This window comes from Calonectris borealis, chromosome 2 (assembly GCF_964195595.1).
Source record: "Calonectris borealis chromosome 2, bCalBor7.hap1.2, whole genome shotgun sequence".
Taxonomy (NCBI): domain Eukaryota; kingdom Metazoa; phylum Chordata; class Aves; order Procellariiformes; family Procellariidae; genus Calonectris; species Calonectris borealis.
Window position 1 is genome coordinate 5,324,232 of NC_134313.1, and position 21,469 is coordinate 5,345,700.

At 38.9% G+C, this 21,469-nt stretch overlaps 1 protein-coding gene across 4 annotated transcripts in view; it reads left to right on the forward strand.

Annotated features, from left to right (window-relative positions):
• Nucleotides 1-17,885, forward strand: part of AGO2 (argonaute RISC catalytic component 2) — a 62,961-nt gene extending 45,076 nt beyond the window's left edge. For all 4 annotated transcript variants that reach the window (XM_075141092.1, XM_075141093.1, XM_075141094.1 and 1 more), the window contains 5 exons: nt 70-264; nt 1,443-1,577; nt 3,001-3,102; nt 3,925-4,124; nt 4,460-17,885. In XM_075141092.1, the coding sequence (XP_074997193.1) occupies nt 70-264; nt 1,443-1,577; nt 3,001-3,102; nt 3,925-4,124; nt 4,460-4,568 (741 nt within the window). In that variant the 3' untranslated portion in view covers nt 4,569-17,885. The remainder of the gene's footprint in view (nt 1-69; nt 265-1,442; nt 1,578-3,000; nt 3,103-3,924; nt 4,125-4,459) is intronic.
• The last annotated feature ends 3,584 nt before the right edge of the window (nt 17,886-21,469 follow it).

Here is a 21,469-nt window from a genome sequence, read left to right on the forward strand (position 1 = left end):
TTATCTTCATGAAATACCTTTATTAAAGCGCTTTTAACTTTGGTTTGATACTAAGTATTTTTTCAACAGGTTGTAGGAAGTATGGATGCTCATCCTAATCGATACTGTGCCACTGTTCGGGTCCAGCAACACCGCCAAGAAATCATTCAAGATTTGGCTGCCATGGTCAGGGAGTTGCTTATTCAGTTCTACAAATCAACCAGATTTAAACCAACTCGTATAATCTTCTACAGAGATGGCGTTTCTGAGGGGCAGTTTCAACAGGTGGGTTGGGTGTTTTGGTGGTTTTTTTTATTTTGATTATGTAGTTTTCTGGAAGTAATGTGGTTTTATGGAGTTGGAGTTATGAAAAGAAGTATACCCTCAACAAATCTTCCCTCAACAAATCTGTTGTATTCTAACCAAGCAGGGAAGGTGTTTTCATATTTTTCATGAGCTTTTTAAAAATATTTTTCCCTTTTAAAATATTTCCCTTTGCAAAATTATAAATGATAAAGTATAGTTTTAGCACTCAAGTTATGTTCAATATCTGTGACCTATGCAAGATAGTCAAACTATATCCCATAGAACTTGAACAGTAAAGAAAAACTAAGTGTAAGCTAATTTTCCTGCTTTTTTAACCAGGATTAATAAATGCTGTGTTTTCATACTGTCACTTTTAATTCATTCCCGATAAAATTCAACAAATACTTTCTTGTATTTATTTTGTTTGCTTATAAGTACCATATTTTATGAAATATTTTTCTATATATTTTAAATATACTTACATACACTTTCCTTTCCAGTATTTCTATATGTAAATTAAAACATAGAGAATTTAGTCAACTTCTCAAAATCCAAGGGGAAGGGAGTAAAGGTCACTTAGTAAACTTGAATTAATAAAATAATCTTTGTATGAACTTTTGGTTTTTTTTTCCTATTTATTAGTGTTTTTCACTGAATTTTTAATTTATAATTAACACAAACCCCAAATCATTGCTTTTTGTTTTATTGCACTTCCCTCTCTCTTGGTTTTTATTGATGCCTGTAGTCCAGCATGAGAGTTCACAAAGCTGGGAAAGAGCATGCAGTTGAGCAGTTCTGGATTTTATCCCTTGTACTAGTCTGAAAAATAATTAGGCTGTTGTATATTCAACAGCCTAATTAAATGTTCATTTGTATTTGGCAGTTAAAAAGATTTTGACATACAGCTTATTAGTCCAAGCCTCATGCTTGGAGCTGAGCGGAACCAGCTCTCGCCTGGCTTAGGAAACTGGTGATCTAATTTGTTCTCATTAAGTGAAGAAATTAAAGTTTGATCCTTCATGCTTTGACATCTCATTACTCTGAGTGACAATGCAAGAAGGAACATGATAAATAAGAGTAATCTGTACATAAATAAGAGTAATCTGTAAGATAGCTATCTTTCATATTTATCATACATCTTTATGTTTATGATTCAGGTTCTCCATCATGAATTGTTGGCTATCAGAGAAGCATGCATTAAACTAGAAAAGGATTACCAGCCTGGAATTACATTTATAGTTGTGCAGAAAAGGCATCACACCAGACTCTTCTGTACAGATAAAAACGAACGGGTATGTTCTAATTGTGACTGGCAAGTATCTAGCAGGCAGCCAAGTTACCTATTACTTACTGCTTATTTAAGCAGTAAGAGACTTGTTTGAAGACTTACATAACATAGTGGGTGAGATCTTTCTGCCTGGAAAGGAAAACCTTCATTTTCTGTCCCATATAATAAACTGGCAAGAAGCTTTTATGAAATGTCAGCAGGACATGCCTTTCAACAAGTCTGTTCATCCTTTTTTAAGCTCATCATCAAAGTTTTCAGGATTCTTTTCAGTTTTTTTACTGTCTCAAGATCCTCAAGGGTTGAGATTGATCTGAGTAGTGTCGGGTTTATAATGTAGATGTCTACATCTGGAACAGTTATCTCAGGCACTCTGTTGTAAATGGAGATCTGGTTAGTATTCCCAACGCACTTTAAGGCACATTTCGTCTGCTTCTAGCGCTAGTGAGTTCACTGATTTGGTTGCCATTGACTATAGAGTGACTCTTGGGTTACCAGCTGAGATGTAGACACCTGCGCAATGGACACTGACATTGTTAGGTAAGGTGAAACCTACACTTCAAGAATATTTTCTTTTCCATTAATGCTACCTTTAAGGTATCTTAGGTGTCTAATGTCTTAAACACGTGGAGTTCAGTTTGGGCATATCAAGTGTCACAACACATTCTTTGTAGTGCTGAACATCTCAAATTGTTTTATGAGTGTTTCATAGTTGTTATTGCATCTGTGTGAAATACATGTAGAAATACTTGATTCCACCTTTCTGGGGGAGAGGAGACTCCTAAGTCTAGGATGGAGTCATTGCTGTAAATGGAGAGTTCCTAATGGCAAACCTCTGTTCACAGATAGGGTTTTTCATGTTCTTTGTCCTTCTGTCAGGCTTCTCCATGTAAGCATTTGAAGCCCACTAGGTTTCAAGGCAATAATTAATAACTTTTAATGCTGACGTGAAGGTGCTTTTTGTATTGATAACATGCTACGATTACAGTTGTTAAATTGTTTTAAAGTAAGGAGTATTTTTAAGTTCTGCTTTGATATAAACTGTTTTTGAGGGAAGGAGAGGCCTGTCTTACAACTATGGATTGTCCTCTTTCAGGTATAAACAAGAAAAGTTACAGAGGAATAACCTGTCCTGGAACGGGAAGGTTAAAAGAATTTGACAAATCAGTTGCAGGAAATTCTTTTTACATTGATCAGAAAAGCTAATCTTTGTAGGTAACTTCTAAGAAGATTTTGCAGCTTGTGGTGTTTTTTCCTCTGTAGTAGAGACAATCCAGACTTTCAGTTGAAGAAAATTTCAGTTTTGTTCATTCTGTCTTGACTTTTTGCTTTTTGCAGATTTTTTTTCCTTATGTCTTTTCCTTACTACACAGCTGAAAAGAAAAAACTTTGTGTGTGCCTTACTATATTTGCATTTTCTGTTCACACAGGTTGGAAAAAGCGGAAACATTCCAGCTGGTACCACAGTGGACACAAAAATCACCCATCCGTCAGAGTTTGACTTCTACCTGTGTAGTCATGCTGGTATTCAGGTACAGCATTTTGTGTGGGATGGTAACTTTCAAAGATAACGCTGGCTGTTGGTATTTCCTGCATTCTTTACACAGGAGACAAATGGTACAACTTCCATCTGTGTATTTCAGCTTTTCATCTGTGCCATCCACAGTGCTCTTCCATCATTGTTAAAAACTGAAAGAAATAATGAAACTAAATAGATAAGCAGCACACACCCTGTGCATTTAGTTTATTATGCTTCTCTCCTGTTTGTATGCTCTTTTGAATGGTAGCAAGGTATTTGGACTATTTTACAGAGCTGCCTCTTGCATTAAATTCTCTTGAAATGTGCATCCAGTTCCTAGGAAACAACTAATACATTTAGATAGCACCATTGTAGTTTCACATTTTCTTGTGATTTCTTCTTCCCAGTCAGAAACTATTAATCAACAAGTATTGAAAGTCAACATTTGATATTGCCTAAAAAAGTATATTCAATAGGGGCACAAGTTAGATTGCTGTTAGCTATTAATATTTTGCCTAAAACTACTTTATATGATGGCTTTTTGTCAGGTCTAAGTTTCACAAGATGGAAGTGCATTTCAGTAAGATCATTTAATTTCAGTAACAGGGATGAAATTCTATAAAATGCAATCCCATCCAAAAATGCAAAGGGATTAGTTATATGGGGAGCAAGGAGGGAGGTTGTTTGCTTTTTTAAAGGAAAAATTTGCTGGAGAATGTAGAATTGCTCACGTGATTTTTGGAGAAGCGGATGGTTATACTGCAGTTCACCTGCAGAGGTGGAAATTTAAAGAAGTGTTTTATAAATGCTGACGTGCTGTGTGATCTGCCTTCAGGGAACAAGCAGACCTTCTCATTACCATGTCCTCTGGGATGACAATCGTTTCTCTTCAGATGAACTGCAGATTCTTACCTACCAGCTGTGTCATACGTACGTACGCTGTACTCGTTCTGTTTCCATCCCTGCACCAGCATATTATGCGCATCTGGTTGCCTTCAGAGCCAGGTATCATCTGGTGGATAAAGAACACGATAGGTGAGTTGCATAGTTTTGAATTATTACAGAATTTGAAAGGAAGCAGGAAGTGGGCTTGTTAATTCTGGGGTCAGTAGTATCCTCAGTTAGCAGTTTGAGGGTAAATTTGGTCTTACCACTGAATTATTTTGTGGAAAAAAGTAGATGTTTCTGTATGCTTCTGTGCTTTTTTTTCTGTTTCAGAACTTCAGTGGTGTTTTAAGGGTAATTAACTTTTGACCGTTCTGTTCAGAAGAAATTAATGATACGAAAACTTTATATGCAAGGAGAGGCAGATTAAATAGGGTTTCTCTTCTCCCCTCCTTTCCCCCCCCCCCACCTCCCTTCTTTTTCAGTGCTGAAGGAAGCCACACTTCCGGTCAGAGTAATGGCAGAGATCATCAAGCACTTGCTAAAGCAGTTCAAGTTCATCAGGACACGTTGCGCACTATGTACTTTGCTTGACATGTTTTAATGTTTAGCGACTCAGTACAATACAGAGTTGGATTCACATGAGACCAGCTGCACTTAGACCAAGAGTTGCCCAAGCTACAGTGACAGCCAGCAATGAGTTATGCATCTTTTTTTTTTTTCCCATTTGCAAGAAAGCCTTCCGTCCAGAATTTCAGACTTGATTATGAACTGCATTCTTGTACCAAACCCCACTATTGTTGGAAATGTGGTTTGCCAAAAATCTCTAAGCTGCTTGGTATAAAACAGACCCATATTTTATAATTAAATCAAGAGCTGTGATCTCAGGGCTTAGGGGAAAAAAAACAAAACAAAACAAAACAACAACCCAACCCACAAAACTCCTCATTCAGTTTGGTATTCATTGAATTGCTTTTGATAATTTGGAAAGATCTAATTCATACTAAAGTTTGATGGGCTAAAATGCTGTGAATTAGCTTTTAATACAAAGGAAAGCAAAGCATTTTTTGACTATTTATGAAGCCTTGATTATTCTAGATGCATTTACAAAATTTTTATTTTCAAAAGAAAAGAGTGACAAAATTCTGGTTTTCAACTGTCTTATAAAGATTATTCTCTGTGTGTCTAAGGGCAAATGTATTTTCTGAAGCTTGTTCTTGAATGTTTTTTTATTGTGCTGCATTTGAAAATGTTTTTCATAGACTAAAGAAGAATTTTAAAAAAGAATGAACTTGTACCTAAGCTTTTAATAGGTCCACTTAGATTGGCAAAAGAAAATGTGCCATTTAAAAAAAAAATTTGTAAAGAATTTTTTTAAAATCATACTGACAGCTAACTAGAATTTGTCATACAGGACTGTGACACTTACTTTCCAAAGCCTCTAAAGAATACGGGTCTGTGGTGATAAATACAGTACAATCCTTTTTCACTGTTTGAGTTAATGTAAATTTTATATATGTTTCACAGTATTAATGTGATAGACTAGATGCTATTATTTATTTTTATTTACTAAGGAGTGCTCATTATACTTCTGTTAACATATCAAGAATGCTTTGGATTTAGAAATTAAAACCTTATTGTGGGGACATTACGACTCAAATGCAAAAATATGCAATTGACTTTGATGTGAGAGTTCAGAGATACATACAGTGTATATTGTATAGCTTGTAATTTGTAGAAAGGCTTTTTAAGCGTGCACACAACATAGCAGGTTTTACCTGTGCTGTTCAGAGACGCACACGAGACCAATGTTCTACGTTCATTCAAGCACAAAACAATTGTATTTTATTTATATGTTGAATATTGGTGAAGCAGGAGCTCTAATAGAGAAGAGTGGCTCACTGTTTGTAATTTAGACAAAAGTCAGAGAATCTATGCAGTAAAGATAAATCTTAGGAAACTGAAGTTTACTTATGAAGGGAGGTGAAACTCTCTTCGTTATGCATAAGGTCAATAGTAAATGTGAGAGTTTTGCCATTCTCTTGGGAGAAGCATTAATTAAAACTGATAATTATTAGACAAACGCTTCTGTTAGTTTGCACACTGGGTTCATAAAAAAACCATAATTCATATGTAAACCATTGCACTAATTATGATGCCACAAGCAGGTTTAGAAGAAAATGGAAAAAGCCCAGGAAACTTGTTTATGCTGACTTGGTTTTGTTTATTTTTCATAGGATAACTCAAATAACATGCTAAGAGGCAGGTTTTTAAAATTTCATTCTCTTCCACTGATTTATTTTGCTTCATCTTTTCCCTTTTCTCTTAGCAGATGCTCAGTTGCTGTTTTGAATATATTTACCTCTAGCCACTGAGACGGGCGAGCAGCTTTAACCAGCACAGAGGTCTGTGCCATATAGCGGATAGACTATAACCAGTTGCTGTTGGATAAGCTAGAAAATGCCCAACCTTTGCTGCATAAAGAGTTTTAGGTACATAACTTTGTGCAAGTTCAGATCTTCACCTTGTAGCAGCGTGTTGGTTGTCGGTGGTGTTTAGGTGAAATAACAGTGTAAAATCTCTTAATCGATTAATTGTATTATTCTAATTCGGTGATTAGGCTGCTGGGTCAGATTTTCTTCTTGGTCACAGTTATGTAAATCCAGATTTTAAATTATGCTGGTATAACAGAAAGCAAATTCCAGGTCGCATTGTCTATCTTTCTGTGTTCCAACCAGGTTGTATATATCTCCTAAAGAACTGCTAAACTGCAAAACCTTTCCATGGTGGGTATGTTGCACTTCTCTGTGCATTCGCTTGAGAGGTTTCAGATTTCAGTGAAGATTTTAATTTGGCAGAGTTTTATATAAGAATTATTTTTTTATATGAATTATTCCTAACAAATAGGAAAAAGATCAACCATTTTAAGACACCATTGAGTTTGTTTATGCAGAGACCCCTTGGATGTGAAATTCATCCTCCTCTTTCCTTTCTGCGCACATTTGGAATAAATGACTTTGTACACATCGTCAGATGGGGTGAGGAGGGCAGAATCTGTCTTGACCTCAAATTTTATTTCTGAAGCTGGCTGTGGGACTTCACTGCATCCTATTTGGGATGTATTCTTTGGGCTGGAATAGTCCAACAACTCCTTTTTGTAAGAAAAGGAGTATTAGGCAGACCCTTAATCTGAGAGTAGCTGTTGTCTGTGTATCCTTTTGGAATGAACAGAAATTTTGCATAGCTTTCCTTCCCTGAGTATGAAGAACTTGGGATGGTTATATGCATTTCAGGCTAGGGACATTTTTATCTTTTACAGATCTTTTTAAGCCTCCAATACTGCTAATTCTTTATGGCTTGATTTCTCCCTCCTTTCCCCTCACCTCCCACCCCCTGCAAGTGGTGAATTAGTGAATAATTTAAAGCATTTTTAAAAAAAAAAAATTAAGTATATACTTTGAAGAGTACAGCGTGCTATAAGTCCAGCAGCTGCCTTTCTGGGAATATTTTTAATTAAATCATGTATTCAGAAATGTGTCCTGTCAAAAAAAAAAAAAAAAAAAACACCATGAACACTTAAAATTCTTTTTTTTTTTTTTTTTACCTGCCATGTGTCTTGTAAGAACAGCAATATCTCAGGTAAACACAAAGCTCAAGATGTCTCTCTCTCACACATTCCTGCTGTTGAAGTCACAGTTGAGGTTGACAGTTATAACCACTAAGTCACTATGCAGCTCAGGTCAGCAATAACCAAATGTGCGTTACCCTCTGGCAGTTGTTTGGGTTTTGGTTTTGGTTTTGTTTTTTTCCCAGCCCGTGCAAAGGAATTGCATGACTCCTGTTGCAAAAGAGCACTGGGTAGGACCTCATCCCTTGCATTCCTCTTGCTCTCCGTTATGTTCCTGGCAAAGACCTTTGCTTCAATTCGGCTGTCGGTGCAGTTGATCCTGGTGCTTAGCAGTCTGAAAATTGATAGTAATTGCACCCTGGTAACAAAAATATGTTATTCCCATTGCAGGCATGAGCGGTGTGATGGACAAACTGACCACTGCCAGTACTGCAGTATTTCTTTTGTTTTAAGAGCGTGCTTGAGAGATAAACAGATTTCTTTCCTCTAAGTTTTTTTTATGGAAATGGTAACACTATCAAAGACTGAAGCAGGTTGTAGAATTTCTGTCCTCGGAGAGGCTCAAACTTGGCTGGACAGCTCCCTGGGCAGTCTCAGCTCACTGGATCTGCTTTGGGCAGGGGGCTGGACCAGACATCTCCAACGAGCCCTACCGAAGCACGTGGTTCTGTAGCAATTACCCAAAAGCCAGCAGCAGCAAGTGCAAAATGCTCCTCTTGGGAGGCGAAAAATAATATCGACAAAGATAAAATACTTAAAAGTTGTCTTTTTTCTTTTTTTATGTAGGAGATACAATGCAATAATTCGGTTTGCTTAGTTTTGGAAATTTCTGCTCCAGTGGCTGAATATTATAATAAGTCCACTCCACCTCTTCGAGCCCCCAGAAAACAGAGTTGAGTCAATCCTAAGAGGAAATGTCCTGTTGTGAAATGTTGGAAGTAGGTGGATTTGTCTCTGCCTTATACAAGTTTGGCATTCAAGATAGCCCTATGCAATCTTTTAGTTTGTATATATGCACTGATGTACGGAGTGAGATCACTTGTTTTTATTAGAACTCCTTATTTTGCCTTGGTTTGGGTTAGAATATTTCAGTAACCATATTTGGCTTGCTGAATTACAATCAATGATCCTCCGTGTTACAGAAACTTTGGCATATTAATTTCCTTGTTTCTAGATCTCTCAGGTTTTGGGTGAGTTGTTAGGGAAAGGTGTTGTGTCTTAATCTGCTGGAGCCAGCATGCAAAATTTACAGGAAACTTTTATGCTTAAACCAAGAAATCCATAATAAATATTTTTGATCTTCATCCAAGCCTCCAGGCAATGTTCCCTGATTGTAAAAGCAAAAAGGTTGCGAAGGTTTAGCTTTAATTCTGACTCTATCAGTAACTCCTGCAGCCTTTGTCCATTTTTAACATAAGTTGTGTTCAGATGTTAGTAGCTCATTTTTATAGCTAAAACAAGAGAGAATATTTACACGAGGATTTTAAATTTAAACTTTTGAAGGGTAGGTGTGGGGGTTTAGGTTTTTGTGTGCCCAGGTTACTTTCTGAAAAGATTGACGTTTCTAATTGAGTTAAGATGCTTCTGAAGGTTTTATCCAAAGTCTTAACGTGTACATGCACAAAGGCTTTCTATTAAATAGAAGATGGTGATCTGGAGGGCTTTGTGCATTGCTGCCAATGCTGTTTTCTTTACTGCAGCAGTGGGTTCCTCAAATACAGTGGTCATGTGCGTCTCACCTGTAGAAACCGCAATCTTTCTCATGCCAATGAATCTCTAAAATTTAATTGAGAGCAAGGATAGGAGGAAGGTCTATGACCCCCCCAGTCAAATTTCGTGGATTGCTCTAGGCTTTTTAGTGTACATGCAGATTGTTTCTTTTTGAGGAAGAACGTTGAGATTTTGAGGTGAGAATTGATTCTGCAGGTCACGCTTATTCAAAACTATGAGTACTAGAAATGCGGGACTGGGACCTTTGGAGGTTTAGATGGACATACTTGCCTCTTGATGTAATCCAGTAAGCATCTCTGGTGGCATAGATAACCCATAAGGGACTTTTTTTTTTTTAAAAAAAAGAGATCTTTTACACATTAAATAAAGGAATGTAAAAAAAGTTCTCACTCAGTATGTTTCACACTCGATACCAATGTAAGGAAATCACTTTTTTTTTCTTTTTTTTTTAATACTCTTTTCCTACAGTAGCATCTCTTTTTGTGTATTTGTCCTGCCAGCGTGGCTTTCTCAATTTCTAATGCAGGACAGTACATTTTTTTATTTTTGTATTACATTTGGTAACATGCTTCTTGATGCATACATGCAGTCTTTTCTAAGAAAAACTTCAAGTAGAAGGTAATTGCACTGATTATTTTTTTTCAACTCCCTTTTTACTGTAAGACTTCTTTTTTGCATCTGCTGTAGCTGTTTAAAAATACTGTAAATAGTGCTATGTATAGCGAATACTGAAATGCTGTGGATACCATTCCTTGTTGTTCTTGTATTTTTCGGAATACTACCATGTTTTACAGTATTGAGATACGAGCTTTGGTTTTAAATGTTGTTATACTTTGTTTGCATTATGGTATGAATCCAAGGGCACAGTTGCTTTATTACAGTGGAAATATTTAGGGTTCATCTGTATTTATAAAATATTTCTTCCTTCTCTCCTCTATGCACATTTTTCCCACACCGTAAAGATACAAAGGCAGTTTTTAAGCTACTAATGTGCAACGTTCAAATGCCGATCTTTGATATCACTGTTAGATGACTAATAGCATTAATGTAATATCTGGACTGTAGCTGTCACGTGTTTTCCTTGCTTCTTTCAGCATCTGATTCTTGTGTCATATGAAGGAGAACCTGTCTGTGTGGCAGAATCAGTGGAATAATAGGGATTTGGGATCCAAGTTACAATGTCTTGCTCTCTGTCCCTCTGTGGGTGAGGGATTGTCAAGTGCAGTGGATGTTTTAGTGCTCTGAACTAAGAAATAGTGTTGCCTCTCTGATTGCCCACATGAGAAAGCCATCAATCTCCTATCCATCAGTAATACCCTTTTGCTTCAGTAACCCTTGAGGACAGGAGAGACCCAAACGCCAGCCCCATCATCTAGCGTTAGGATGTGAAACAGCATGTTTTGCCTCCTGTTTCTGAGGGTTAATGTCCGGAAAGATGCATTCCTCCGAGATGGTTTTAATCCGAAGGATATGAGGTTTTTTTTTGTGTGTGTGCTTGGTGTGGCACGTAATTCATTTTATCTCATTTAGTGTTTCAGTTGCTTTTTCTATGTTGTTTCTTTGCCTGAAGTGTTAATATGAATGTAATGGCTTGGCCAAATAACTACAAAAGGTGGTTTTGTAATACTCTTTAGTTAGCAAGCAGATGCAGTTAAAGGCTACCTCCTGTATTCCTCTGCAGATGAATTAATTTTTAAAGTGAACCTACTACTAAGCAGCCAAAATGCTCCCAAACGAGAACTGTATTTTTACTGTTTTGTTTCTTGCTGGAGAAATAGCGGTGCCATACTGTGATCTTGGACGGCTGCTCGTCGCTCCTTCTGTCTTCCTAAAGCATAGATGTGGCTTGTGTTGATGCAAGGTATTAAGAAGGTATCAGAAATGGCGAGGCAAATGCACATCTGGCACGTTCGCTTTTGTGCAGGGTTACTCGATAGCAGCAACTCCTTCTATAACCTGTCCCTTCACTCGCTGAGTTTGTATACTGTTGGTTCCAAATTAAAAATGTTTTCATACTTTAGCTATTGGCTGAAAAATGTCACGCTTTCACTGAAAATGACATGAAGGTGCTTGAAATATATTTTGAATCTGAGGCAAAAATTATGTATTGGAATATTTTTTTAAACGTATTTTTTAGATAAGTTGACATGAGACTGTAACAGTGAAAATACTGTATTCCCTGCTCAGATCATGATAAACTTTAAAATGGGCGGAAAGAAAACAAAACAAAACACCAAAAAACAGCCCCAAACTTGAGTATGTTCATATTGTGAGTATTTAGTGTCAGTTATGTGCAAAGCCTTGGCCGTAACTCAACCTTGAAACAAGTGCACGCAGACTAAAGGTGCTTTAAATGACATGAAATGGAACTGTAGAAAACTGTGTTAATACATCGTATTTTGTTTACAATGAATCCAAACAAGCTTCCTCATTTTATAATTAACCACTCTGCTGACAGAAATACTACCTGTTTAAGCACAACGTGCTGGTGTGGTTTCATAGCAGTGTTATAGGTTTGGTTTTGTTTTGTTTTTTGTTTGTTTGTTTTTTTTTTTCTATTTAAAAGTAACTGGGCTTTATGCTACGAACGTTGGCATCTCAGAAGCAAATTTGCTGGCATTATATGCTACCTGCAATTTCATTATCTTAATCTTTGGGCGTAGACACTAATGAAGCTTATTGTTGGCAAGGAGGATTGCTGAAGTTCTGACATTCTGGAAGCCAATTCTTGTTGAGCAATGGTGAGTGACTGAATAACTAAGCTCACTAATAACTGAACAGGGTAAAATCCTGAAAATTTTGTTCAGTTCTCAGTTATAATTTAACAAAAGCATGAAGTATAGGGTTTTGCTCTAGGGTAAATAGCTGCTTTTCAGAAAATATTTCACTACATCTTGTAAACACTATTGATGTTGCTGTGGCCTAGAAGGGGTTTTACTGTGCAGGCGTGCTGAACACACTTCTCCGTGAGCATATCCTTGTAAAATGGCAAGACTAACGTGTGTGCTTTCTAAGCTAGGTCTGCAAACCCAAAGGAGCATCAGGAAATTTAAGCAACTGAAGAGCCATGTGCTAGGTGTTTGTCAGGCCTATACAGAAGAGAAATGCCATCTGCACTATGCCGGCTACCCTGTCCCTCATGGAAATCAGATAAGGAGGCGAGGGGAAACATTTTCTTGCAAAACTGCTAATTAAGCACTTGTTAAGGTGACAGTTAAATAATACTGTCTTGGTTTTCCTTCTGGCTTCCCTGTGAGGGGCCCCTGAGTGCAGCCAGAGCTGTGGCGCAGCCCCTCGCAGATCCCCCACCCTGCACACGTCTGTTGGCCTCTTCCCCAAAAGCGGAATATTGGTAGGCAGTTCCCTCAAGTTGACTTCTGGTTTCAGCTCTCCGTATCAGAGGGCTTTGGACTTGGTTGGAACAAGGACAGGGGCATTCGCCGAATTTGGAGGTGTGAGAGGTTGGCGAGAGCTAGTCTCGGGAGTTTTGCATGTGGCAGCACTAAGAAAGTGGACCCACAGCACAAGATGAAGGCTGGCTACTCCCTTCCTCCCATCTAAATATCCTTAAAAGAGTAATTGCTTTGAATTTGTCCACGCACTGCCTCAACGGCTGCATCTTAAAACTACCTGTGGCTGCTCTTCAACCAAACAACTTACCTATGTTGTTTCGAAGAGCCTAGTATTTGCATTACAAATCTGTATTAAAGGACATATTCATTTCTACGTGGTTCTTAAGAGTGCACAGATTTTAGTTATTTTTTTCCACACCTTTTGGATGTGCTATTGTACTGGGCTGCTTTAGTTTTGTTATTTTTTTTCCCCCTTCTTTAAGCACGACTAAAATACCTGCTGGAATAACTACTATCTAATCATCATCAGGGATTACAGATATGACTAACCTGGGAGCAAGCCTAGGAATATAAATTTAAACTTTTCTGGCCGTTTTATGGTGTTTTGAATGTGCTTGGCAAGCATGAATTGTGAAAAGGACAGCAAGAAAGTTTGGGAGTTTATAATCCCCTGGCTGGTGCTCTTTGTATTTGCTTTATTAGGTTAGATTTCCTGTCGGGGGAAAAAAAAAAGAAAAAAAAAAAAGAAAAAAACCACAAACAAGCAAACAAAAAACCCCAAAAAATCAAAACAAAAAAAACCCCAAAACATTTAACGTGACTCTATTCTGTATTTATCAGCTTTTCCTGTTTTTAAATCCATGAATAGAGGAAGCTTCACTCATGCCAGTATACATAAAATTGCACATCTTTGCTTGCCTTGTACTTGACTCAAAGTTGATCTGGTCTGTGCTTTAGGGGCACCCCAAAATCTCAGCTACTTGATCATGTGCTGTGGGTAGGATCAAACCTATCATGTATCAACATAACATACAAAGAAGTTTGTTTCTAGATTTCACCAAAGTTAATTCTGCATCAACTATGAGATGCTCAGATCCCACTGTTTCTGTGCTATAAAAATATAAGACATATCGACCCTAATTATTTTGTTCCTGATATGTTTTCTCATGGAACTTAACAAGACTGAGCCCTTAAATTGCTCATCTCATTTACAAGTGACAACTTTGTAATTTTACTGTAAAGTAAATAACATGTCTCTAATTGCCTGACTGACTTGAATCTAACTGATCTTCAGTGGTCTGTCAATGTTGAATCCCCAGAACGTCTCCCACCAAGAGATTGTTGCATTTTTCCAATTCTTTATTACCTGGTTTTGGGCAGTAGAAATAACTTGAGTACATGGAAGGGAAGAGTTAGATGTTATGTGCTTTTCCTCAAGGAAGTTTACTTAAGGAATAATTACCAGTAGACCATTTGGGAAAGCAAGGCATTTGTTCAGAGGGGAAAGAAAAGGGGGGGGAACCTAAACCCAAAAAAACCCATTAAGGAGTAAGTTTCAGAATTACGTATCTTGGAAAATCACATTTTAAATTAGGTGCAGTGAGGAAGTATATCTGGCAAAGTTATGTGCTATCCTGAAGAGTGTTGCTATTTGTTTCCTGTAATTTGTTGATACAGCTTAGTAGATTTTATATAAATATGTACGTGTGTGTGTATATCCCTATGTGTGTATGTGTATACACACACACGTTAGTGAAAGGAAAGCAGGACTGTTTATAGACTGTTTATAGAAGATATAAAGGCAGTATTTTGCTGAAATAATAAGCACAATTTCACTGGCTTCCGCAGTACTTCATTAGTTTGTACAGTCACAAAAATCTCAAAATTTAGGGCAGTTCATAAGTAAAGATCCAGTCCCAGATTTCTGTGCAGCAAAGTGGTTAACTTGATCTCGGGAAGGTGAGATGGAAAACAGAATGTATTGATTAAATCAATTTTTTTTTTCCCCTTAATTTTGGTACATTGCAGATTTAACTGACATCTGTTAAGGTTTTAATCTTTTGTTAAATAGTCTTCAATTTTTTTTTTATTTTTATAAAATAACTGAAAAAGAACCAAAAATCAGTTCAGAAATTTCATAGTGTAAATGTTCCCTTGAAACAGAATGTTTTTATAACCATTTAAAGTTTGCTATTTTTTTGAAAGGGAAAAAAAAAAAGAAAAGATACGATGTTAAGGGCCTCATTTCAAGTGGTACTAAATGTATGTTGACTAGTTTGTATGTGTGTTGCATCTGTATTAAAATGTCTTGTGCTTGCAATATATAAATGATGTAGTGCTGTTTGGGTAAGAGTAGCACTTGTAATACAAAAAGCAGACACAGAAATACCCTCGACTGACTTTTAAGTGCATCAACGGCGTTGTAGAATTTACTCCATGGATTGTAAGTAATTTATGTTACTCAAACGATGAGGTTTCACGTAGGTGTGTGTAGTTTAAATACATTGTATGTATCTTGATAACGTAGTTTAACATTTGCATGATGCTGTGTGGCGATGCCACTTTAAATTAAGCCTTAACAAAACGATAAATTTGTCAGATTTTTCTCAGAGTATGCAAAAATACTGTTTAATTAGAGTAGGATGTTCCCATAAAGCTGAGCTGAACTAGTAGAAAAGGAAGTCTTCTCACCTGAGAAATAAAGGGAAACTTGTAGATCTGTATACTGTGACTGACCTCTTTAGGCACTGGCTGTCACTGTTGCTCTACAGGAACTGGGCTCTTGGGCGTTTCTCTGGCAGTCTACCGAAAACAGGCTTTCTCAAATCTCAGCTTTTTGTTGTTGTTGTTGTTGAACATATTCTCCTCCCTCCCCCTGCTAGGAAATCTCTGCGTGAAGGAGGATTGTGATTTTAAATTTACATCGAAAAAAGCTGTTCTTGAGTTCTGTGCTTGCTTCAGATAGTGCCATCGTTTCCACTTCTTACGACTGACATATAATCCTTAAAACATTTTAAATAGAGGCAAATAAAATGTTGGGGACCCAGCTTTCTTTTTTTCGATTTGGATCTACCTCATTTAAACAGTTGGGTGCTATTTACTCAAATTGTCGATGAGATTGGCAAAAGCGACCAAACTGCGTGTGATGACTGACCTCTTTGGAGGCAGCATTCTGCGAACCAAAACCTCTGGGTTTATTGTTCAGAGACAACAATATTCTATTTGAGTTTTATTCTTTGTGCCTTTGTGTTTTTTCCCAGTGCATAACAATCAAAAGTCATATTCTTAATTAAAAACAGCAAATGAATTTTAACCACAAAGTAAAAAAAAAAAAAAAAAAAAAGCCGCAAAACATAGTTTTAGCAAATTTTAAAATATTTTTCAGTGTATCAAGTCATAAAATGTACAGTATCACAGCAGAACTAGGCAAAGAGAAATAGCCAATAAAGAATTTTTTGAAATATATAATCCTGACCCTAGATATATACATTTCTGTGTATATCTATCTATATATGCATTTATACACACACCTATAGTACACAATTTTGTGTGTGTGTGTGTGCATGTATATATATAAAATGAAGGGATACGTGTGTGAGGGTAAGGGAATAAAATGTCATTGACTTTTCCGCTGTTTTGTATGTAACAGTTTACAACTATGTGTAAGTTTTTCTACTATGTGAACCTTTTTTACTTAAAAATAATTCCTTTTTGGAAAATTTTAAGTTGTGATATGCTATCATTTTTTGAAGTTTAAAAAAAAAAAAAAATCGACTTTTTACCAGTACCTAATACAGACGGGGAATCTTTTCTGTAAAATTGTATTTAGTTTAAATATTAAAGAAAAATCTATATATGGAATTGTAAAAGTGCTGACATTCCATCGTGCAGGACTTCAAAGCTGTTTCCTAAGGCTTTCTGCTGCAGAGAGACTCAAACAAAAGGAAAATGCCTCTGTTAAATGTTTTTATAAAACTGCTCCATCAGGTCTATACTTAAGCTATATTTTCTAAAGCCTAATCATCCTTTAATATGCTGCATATAAATTATCAGCATGGTTGCACTTTCTCAATAATAATGTATGCCCTGCAATTGGCTCATGATAAGGACTTTAGTTTTTTAACAAAACAAATAGTACTTTGGGCAGAAGGTAATATTTATATAGGTACCTCAAGAAAAAAAAAAAAGAGCCTGAATATGCTGCATTTTGTTCCTTTAACATTTTTCATGTAGCATTTGTTTGCTTTTATTTTTTTTTAGTAGATTACTAGCTACCTGTTTTGCTTTGGGGGACCCTGGTAGCATTTTAGACCGTTGTTTTCTATTGATCTCGTAGAATGTAGTATCCTTCCTTGGTTTCATGCAGTAGTTCGGGATGGGATTTGCCCTGCATTGTGTACGCAAGGGGGAGGGGGACCATGAGGAAATATGCTTTACATAGACTTCAGGAAAAGGATACTATATTTCTGAAACAAGACAATACATGTTCTTAATTCTTAATCTTTTTTTTTTTTTTGCTCATACTGCTTTCTTGACTCCTTTCTCAAATGTGAGTGTGGAGAGGGGCAGCTTATTAACGGAGGAAAACCAAACTGACCAAACTTGCCCTGTTGGTCAATGTTTTGGGGGTGATGGAGAAGCAGTGGGACATGGGCTCAGCCACGCTGTGTGCCGAATTACCCAAATGCTGGCTTTGGTAAGAGTTGCGCCCCATGTCGGAGGAGGATCCATCCTGCTCTCTGGCCGCTTGCTAGTGTAGGTGCGTTGTCTACTTCTTCGTTTCCGAGTCAGTAAAAATCTAAAAAGGTGCAGAGATGGGGAATTTTTTTGAGAACTGTTGAAGGAAGCTTCAAAGGCTGTGAAATTGAGCATTTATTGTCATGTTTTTAAGCTTAGGTGGGTCCTTTTCCAAGTTTGTTTTACAGCTTGCAAGGTAAAATAGTTTGCACTACTTTTGCAATAAACTCATGAAAAACCTAACAGTTTCTGTTTTGGTTTCTTACTGTATATATACAACTAATACTAAAGATCTAGCATAGTGTTTTTCACCTCAAAACACAAGACTTGTAACACGCTCAGAATGCTGTAATTCCTGACAAAATAATGATGTGAATGATATTTTATAAAGTTATTTTGTATGGTGTCAATTTTGTTTTGCCTCATAGTATGTCAATAAAATAAAATTCCTCATCTTTACAAGTTTCTGTTTGATGTCTTTTTATTTAAATTGGCCACTTTCTGCAGTTACTTGTGCACTGTGAGACTGTTTTTCCTGTGAGCACACAGTGGGACATATTCATGGCCTAAATAATTTTCCAGTGAGTAGAGAAGAGCGGTGGGAGGACATCTCATGAGTGGGGAGCTGCTGAATGCCACTAAATAGAGAAATCCCAGGACATGGGTAAAAAGTCTGTGTGTACTATGCAAACAGTTATTTTACAGCATTGGTGCTCTGTTTTTCTTGCTGCCAAAGGTCAGAATCAAATTCTAAAATCATTGATTGCTTCAGTCTGTAGCTCAGAAACAGTTGATAAAAGCCCCCGTGGCAGATCGGAGATTGTACTGGAGCGCAGAGATCTTTACGCTATACCAAATTCTGCTCTGTCAAATCGTTACCCAAATTTAAGTGTGCTGGTCTGGAGGCTTTTTTTGTGTCGAGAAAAGATCCATGTTGCCTGAGAACCAAAAGTTCTCCTAGTCCCATCGCTCTCCCTTGCATTACACCGCTTAGGTGCATTTCAGGTGTTTCTGTGGGCGCTCACCTGCTCTGTGCCCAGATTTGCAGAGGCAATATATGCTGCTTTTAACTGAGTGTCTTACGAGTTACAATCCTGAAATTATTTATGGAAAGTCAGCATTTTGGAAACCACTTGCCTGAAATCCTACCTTTTGTTGCTTTCTGAGTGAATACCTACAGCGATCAATTTTTAAATGGAAACGAAGTAAGCACTCGGTGTTCTATTATAAAGCATCAAGTGAAGGGGGATATCAAAAAGAATGCAAGTATGCTGAGGAGCTCCTGTTGGGAGCCCAACCCTGCAAACACAGATTAGTTTTACTCAATAATACGAAATAATGTCGCAGCCATCTCTTCCATCTCAGGCAGAGCTTTATTTTTTCCCTTGTTTTTGAAATACTACTTTGAATTGGACGTAGTTTTGCTCTCTGTCAAGCTCTTGGGGAAAACAAATACCACTGACTGGTTTTGATGGCAACAAGCATTGGCAGATGCAGGGTCTTGGAGATGGCTGTGGCAAATTTTGGCTGCTCTGAAGTCCCCATCGAAGATTCTGTCTGAATGAATCCAGAAGGGTGTTCAAGTTCTTGTGGCCTCGCTAATTGACAGAATATGTGCATCATCCCACAGGAAACTTCTAAGAGGGATGAAATATGGTAATTTATACTTAGTAACCACAGTTCTTTTGTCATTTTTGCAAGCTTAGGAAGCTTCATCTCCTTTGAGCAGCCTTGGCTGGGGGGGAAGGATCTCACAAGCTAGTATTGTAGGGGGAAAAAAAAAAAAGAAATATGTATATAATAATAGAATCATCCTGGAAAGTGTCCCCTGGCCTGTGTTCCACTGTCTAAAATCCCTGAACACCTTAAACAGGTCAAGATACCCCTAGTGGTACCACCAGCTTTCCGCCTCACAGGTGTCTTCCCTGCAGCGCAGAAACATTCAGCAACTGCAAACTTTGAAAACTAAAAAAAGAAAAAGCAATGTGTCTCGTAAGCAAAGCTGGCTCTTTCCACTACAATCCCCCATTTAGGATGCCTGTAATTTTGTCGAGATTTGGCTGTTTATAGTGAAGTTTCCCCATGCTAGTTACGGATAGGGACTTGATCACAGCTTTCTAGTACCTGAAGGAAGGTTGTCCTTGGCATCATGGACTTTCCTGTTCCTCCTTTGAGTGTAGGAAGAGGCTGTTTCAGCCCAGGCCGTGGTGGCTGAAGTACTCACAGTTTTGATGCATGGTCCATGAGCAGTAAGCTCCTCACCTGAAAAGTTGGCAGGAGGAAAAAAGTCCTTCAAAGTCAGCAGGGGCGGTCATGGCAAAGCAAAGGGATCGCAGAGGCCCAAGCGGTGCATTATCTGCTTGAGATCTTCAACAGCAGTGGAGAGCTGGGTGCTGGTGGGGAAGAAAACCCTGAGATGTAAAGGGAGAAGTCTGAGACAATCACTTTTTCTTGCTTTCCCCGTTGTTTCAGTGTAGAGTTTAGTGGATGTTATGCAAATTGTACAGTTATAGAATAAGACATAGTCTGCACGTGTGCTTCGTTTTGTTCAAATGCTCCTTGGTCACTTTTGGACCAGTCTGCTGGATAAAGGTGGGCTGTACGTGGACTGGGATATGTCACTTGAAATCTTACACGGGTGTCCCACTGTTCTGGTTAGTCTATGTGTACATCTGATCTCACTTAAAATGTATTTATTTCCTTTACTGTGTAACCCAGTGTTAATGTGCTGTTTTGGCATTTCTGGTTGTGGAGGGTTGACCTTGGGGCCAGCTGCGCCCCCAGCTGTTCTTTTACTCCCCCACCTCAACAGGACAGGGGAGAGAAAATAAGAGATAAAGATCATGGGTTGAAATAAAGACAGGGGGATCACTTACCAGTTACCATTACAGGCAAAGGAGACTCAACTTGGGGAAAATTAATTTGATTTATTGCCAGTTAAAGTAGATTTGGATGGTGAGAAACAAAGACAAAAACTAAAACACCTTCTGCTCACTCCCTTTCTTTCCAGTCCCACCTTCACCCCCTCCCCCACTCCCGACCCCTCTCCCCCCGAGGGGCGCAGGGGTGGGGATGATGGGGGCTGCGGTCGGTCCCCCCCAGCCCCTCTCGGCCGCTCCTCCCTCCTCCCCCGTCTCCCTGCTCCAGCGCGGGCCCTTCCCGGGCTGCAGCCCTTCAGGGACAACCTGCTCCCGCCGGGGCTCCCCACGGCCGCAGCTCCCGCAGGAAATATCCCCCTGCTGCGGCCTGGGGCCCTCCCCGGGCTGCAGGGCGGGTCTCTGCTCCCGCGGGCTCTCTCCAGGGCTGCCGGGGATCCCTGCCCCGGGCCTGCAGCCCCTCCTGCCCTCCTCCTCCTCCGGCCTCGGGCTGCCTCTGCTGCTGCTCCCTCCTGGGCTTCCTCCTCTGCCTGTGCCGCCCGTGGCCCTTTCGGAAACCTGTTTTCCCCCCGGCGCCCCGGCTTGGCTGAGGGGCTCAGCTGTGCCCTGCGGTGGGGCCGCTGGAGCCGGCTGGGACCGGCTGGGACCGGCTGTGTCCGGCACGGGGCAGCCCCGGCCTCTCCTCACAGAGGCCGCCCTGCAGGCCCCGCTGCCAACACCTGGGCACAGGCACCTCCTACACTGGTGTCTCTCGGTATCTGTACCAGTTTTGCTGTAGACAGACTCTAAGTGTGACAGGAGGGAGAAGCTGAGAGGAAGTAAAGCACCGTGAGGGGCGTGTAAAGGGAGACCAGGGCAGACACTTCAGAAACAGGGGTAATCAGTGTGCAATGAGGAGAAACACTCCTAGGAGTGATTCATCCTTCTGGTTTTCCTTGTGGGCGTCCTTCCTTCAAAAGTATGGCTCCTCCACCCTCCAGCTGGATTTTTCTTTCTTGTGCTTTCCCTCCTAATTGCATCTTTTGCCTGACATTCAAAGACACCAGTTGTGTAGAGCATCCTCTGTGTTCGCTCCCACTCCCCAGGTGCACACCGCAGCACTTTGCAGCCTGGCTACAGGGCCAACACGAGGACATGATTCATACCAGGTCTCTTCCCAAGCAGTCCGTT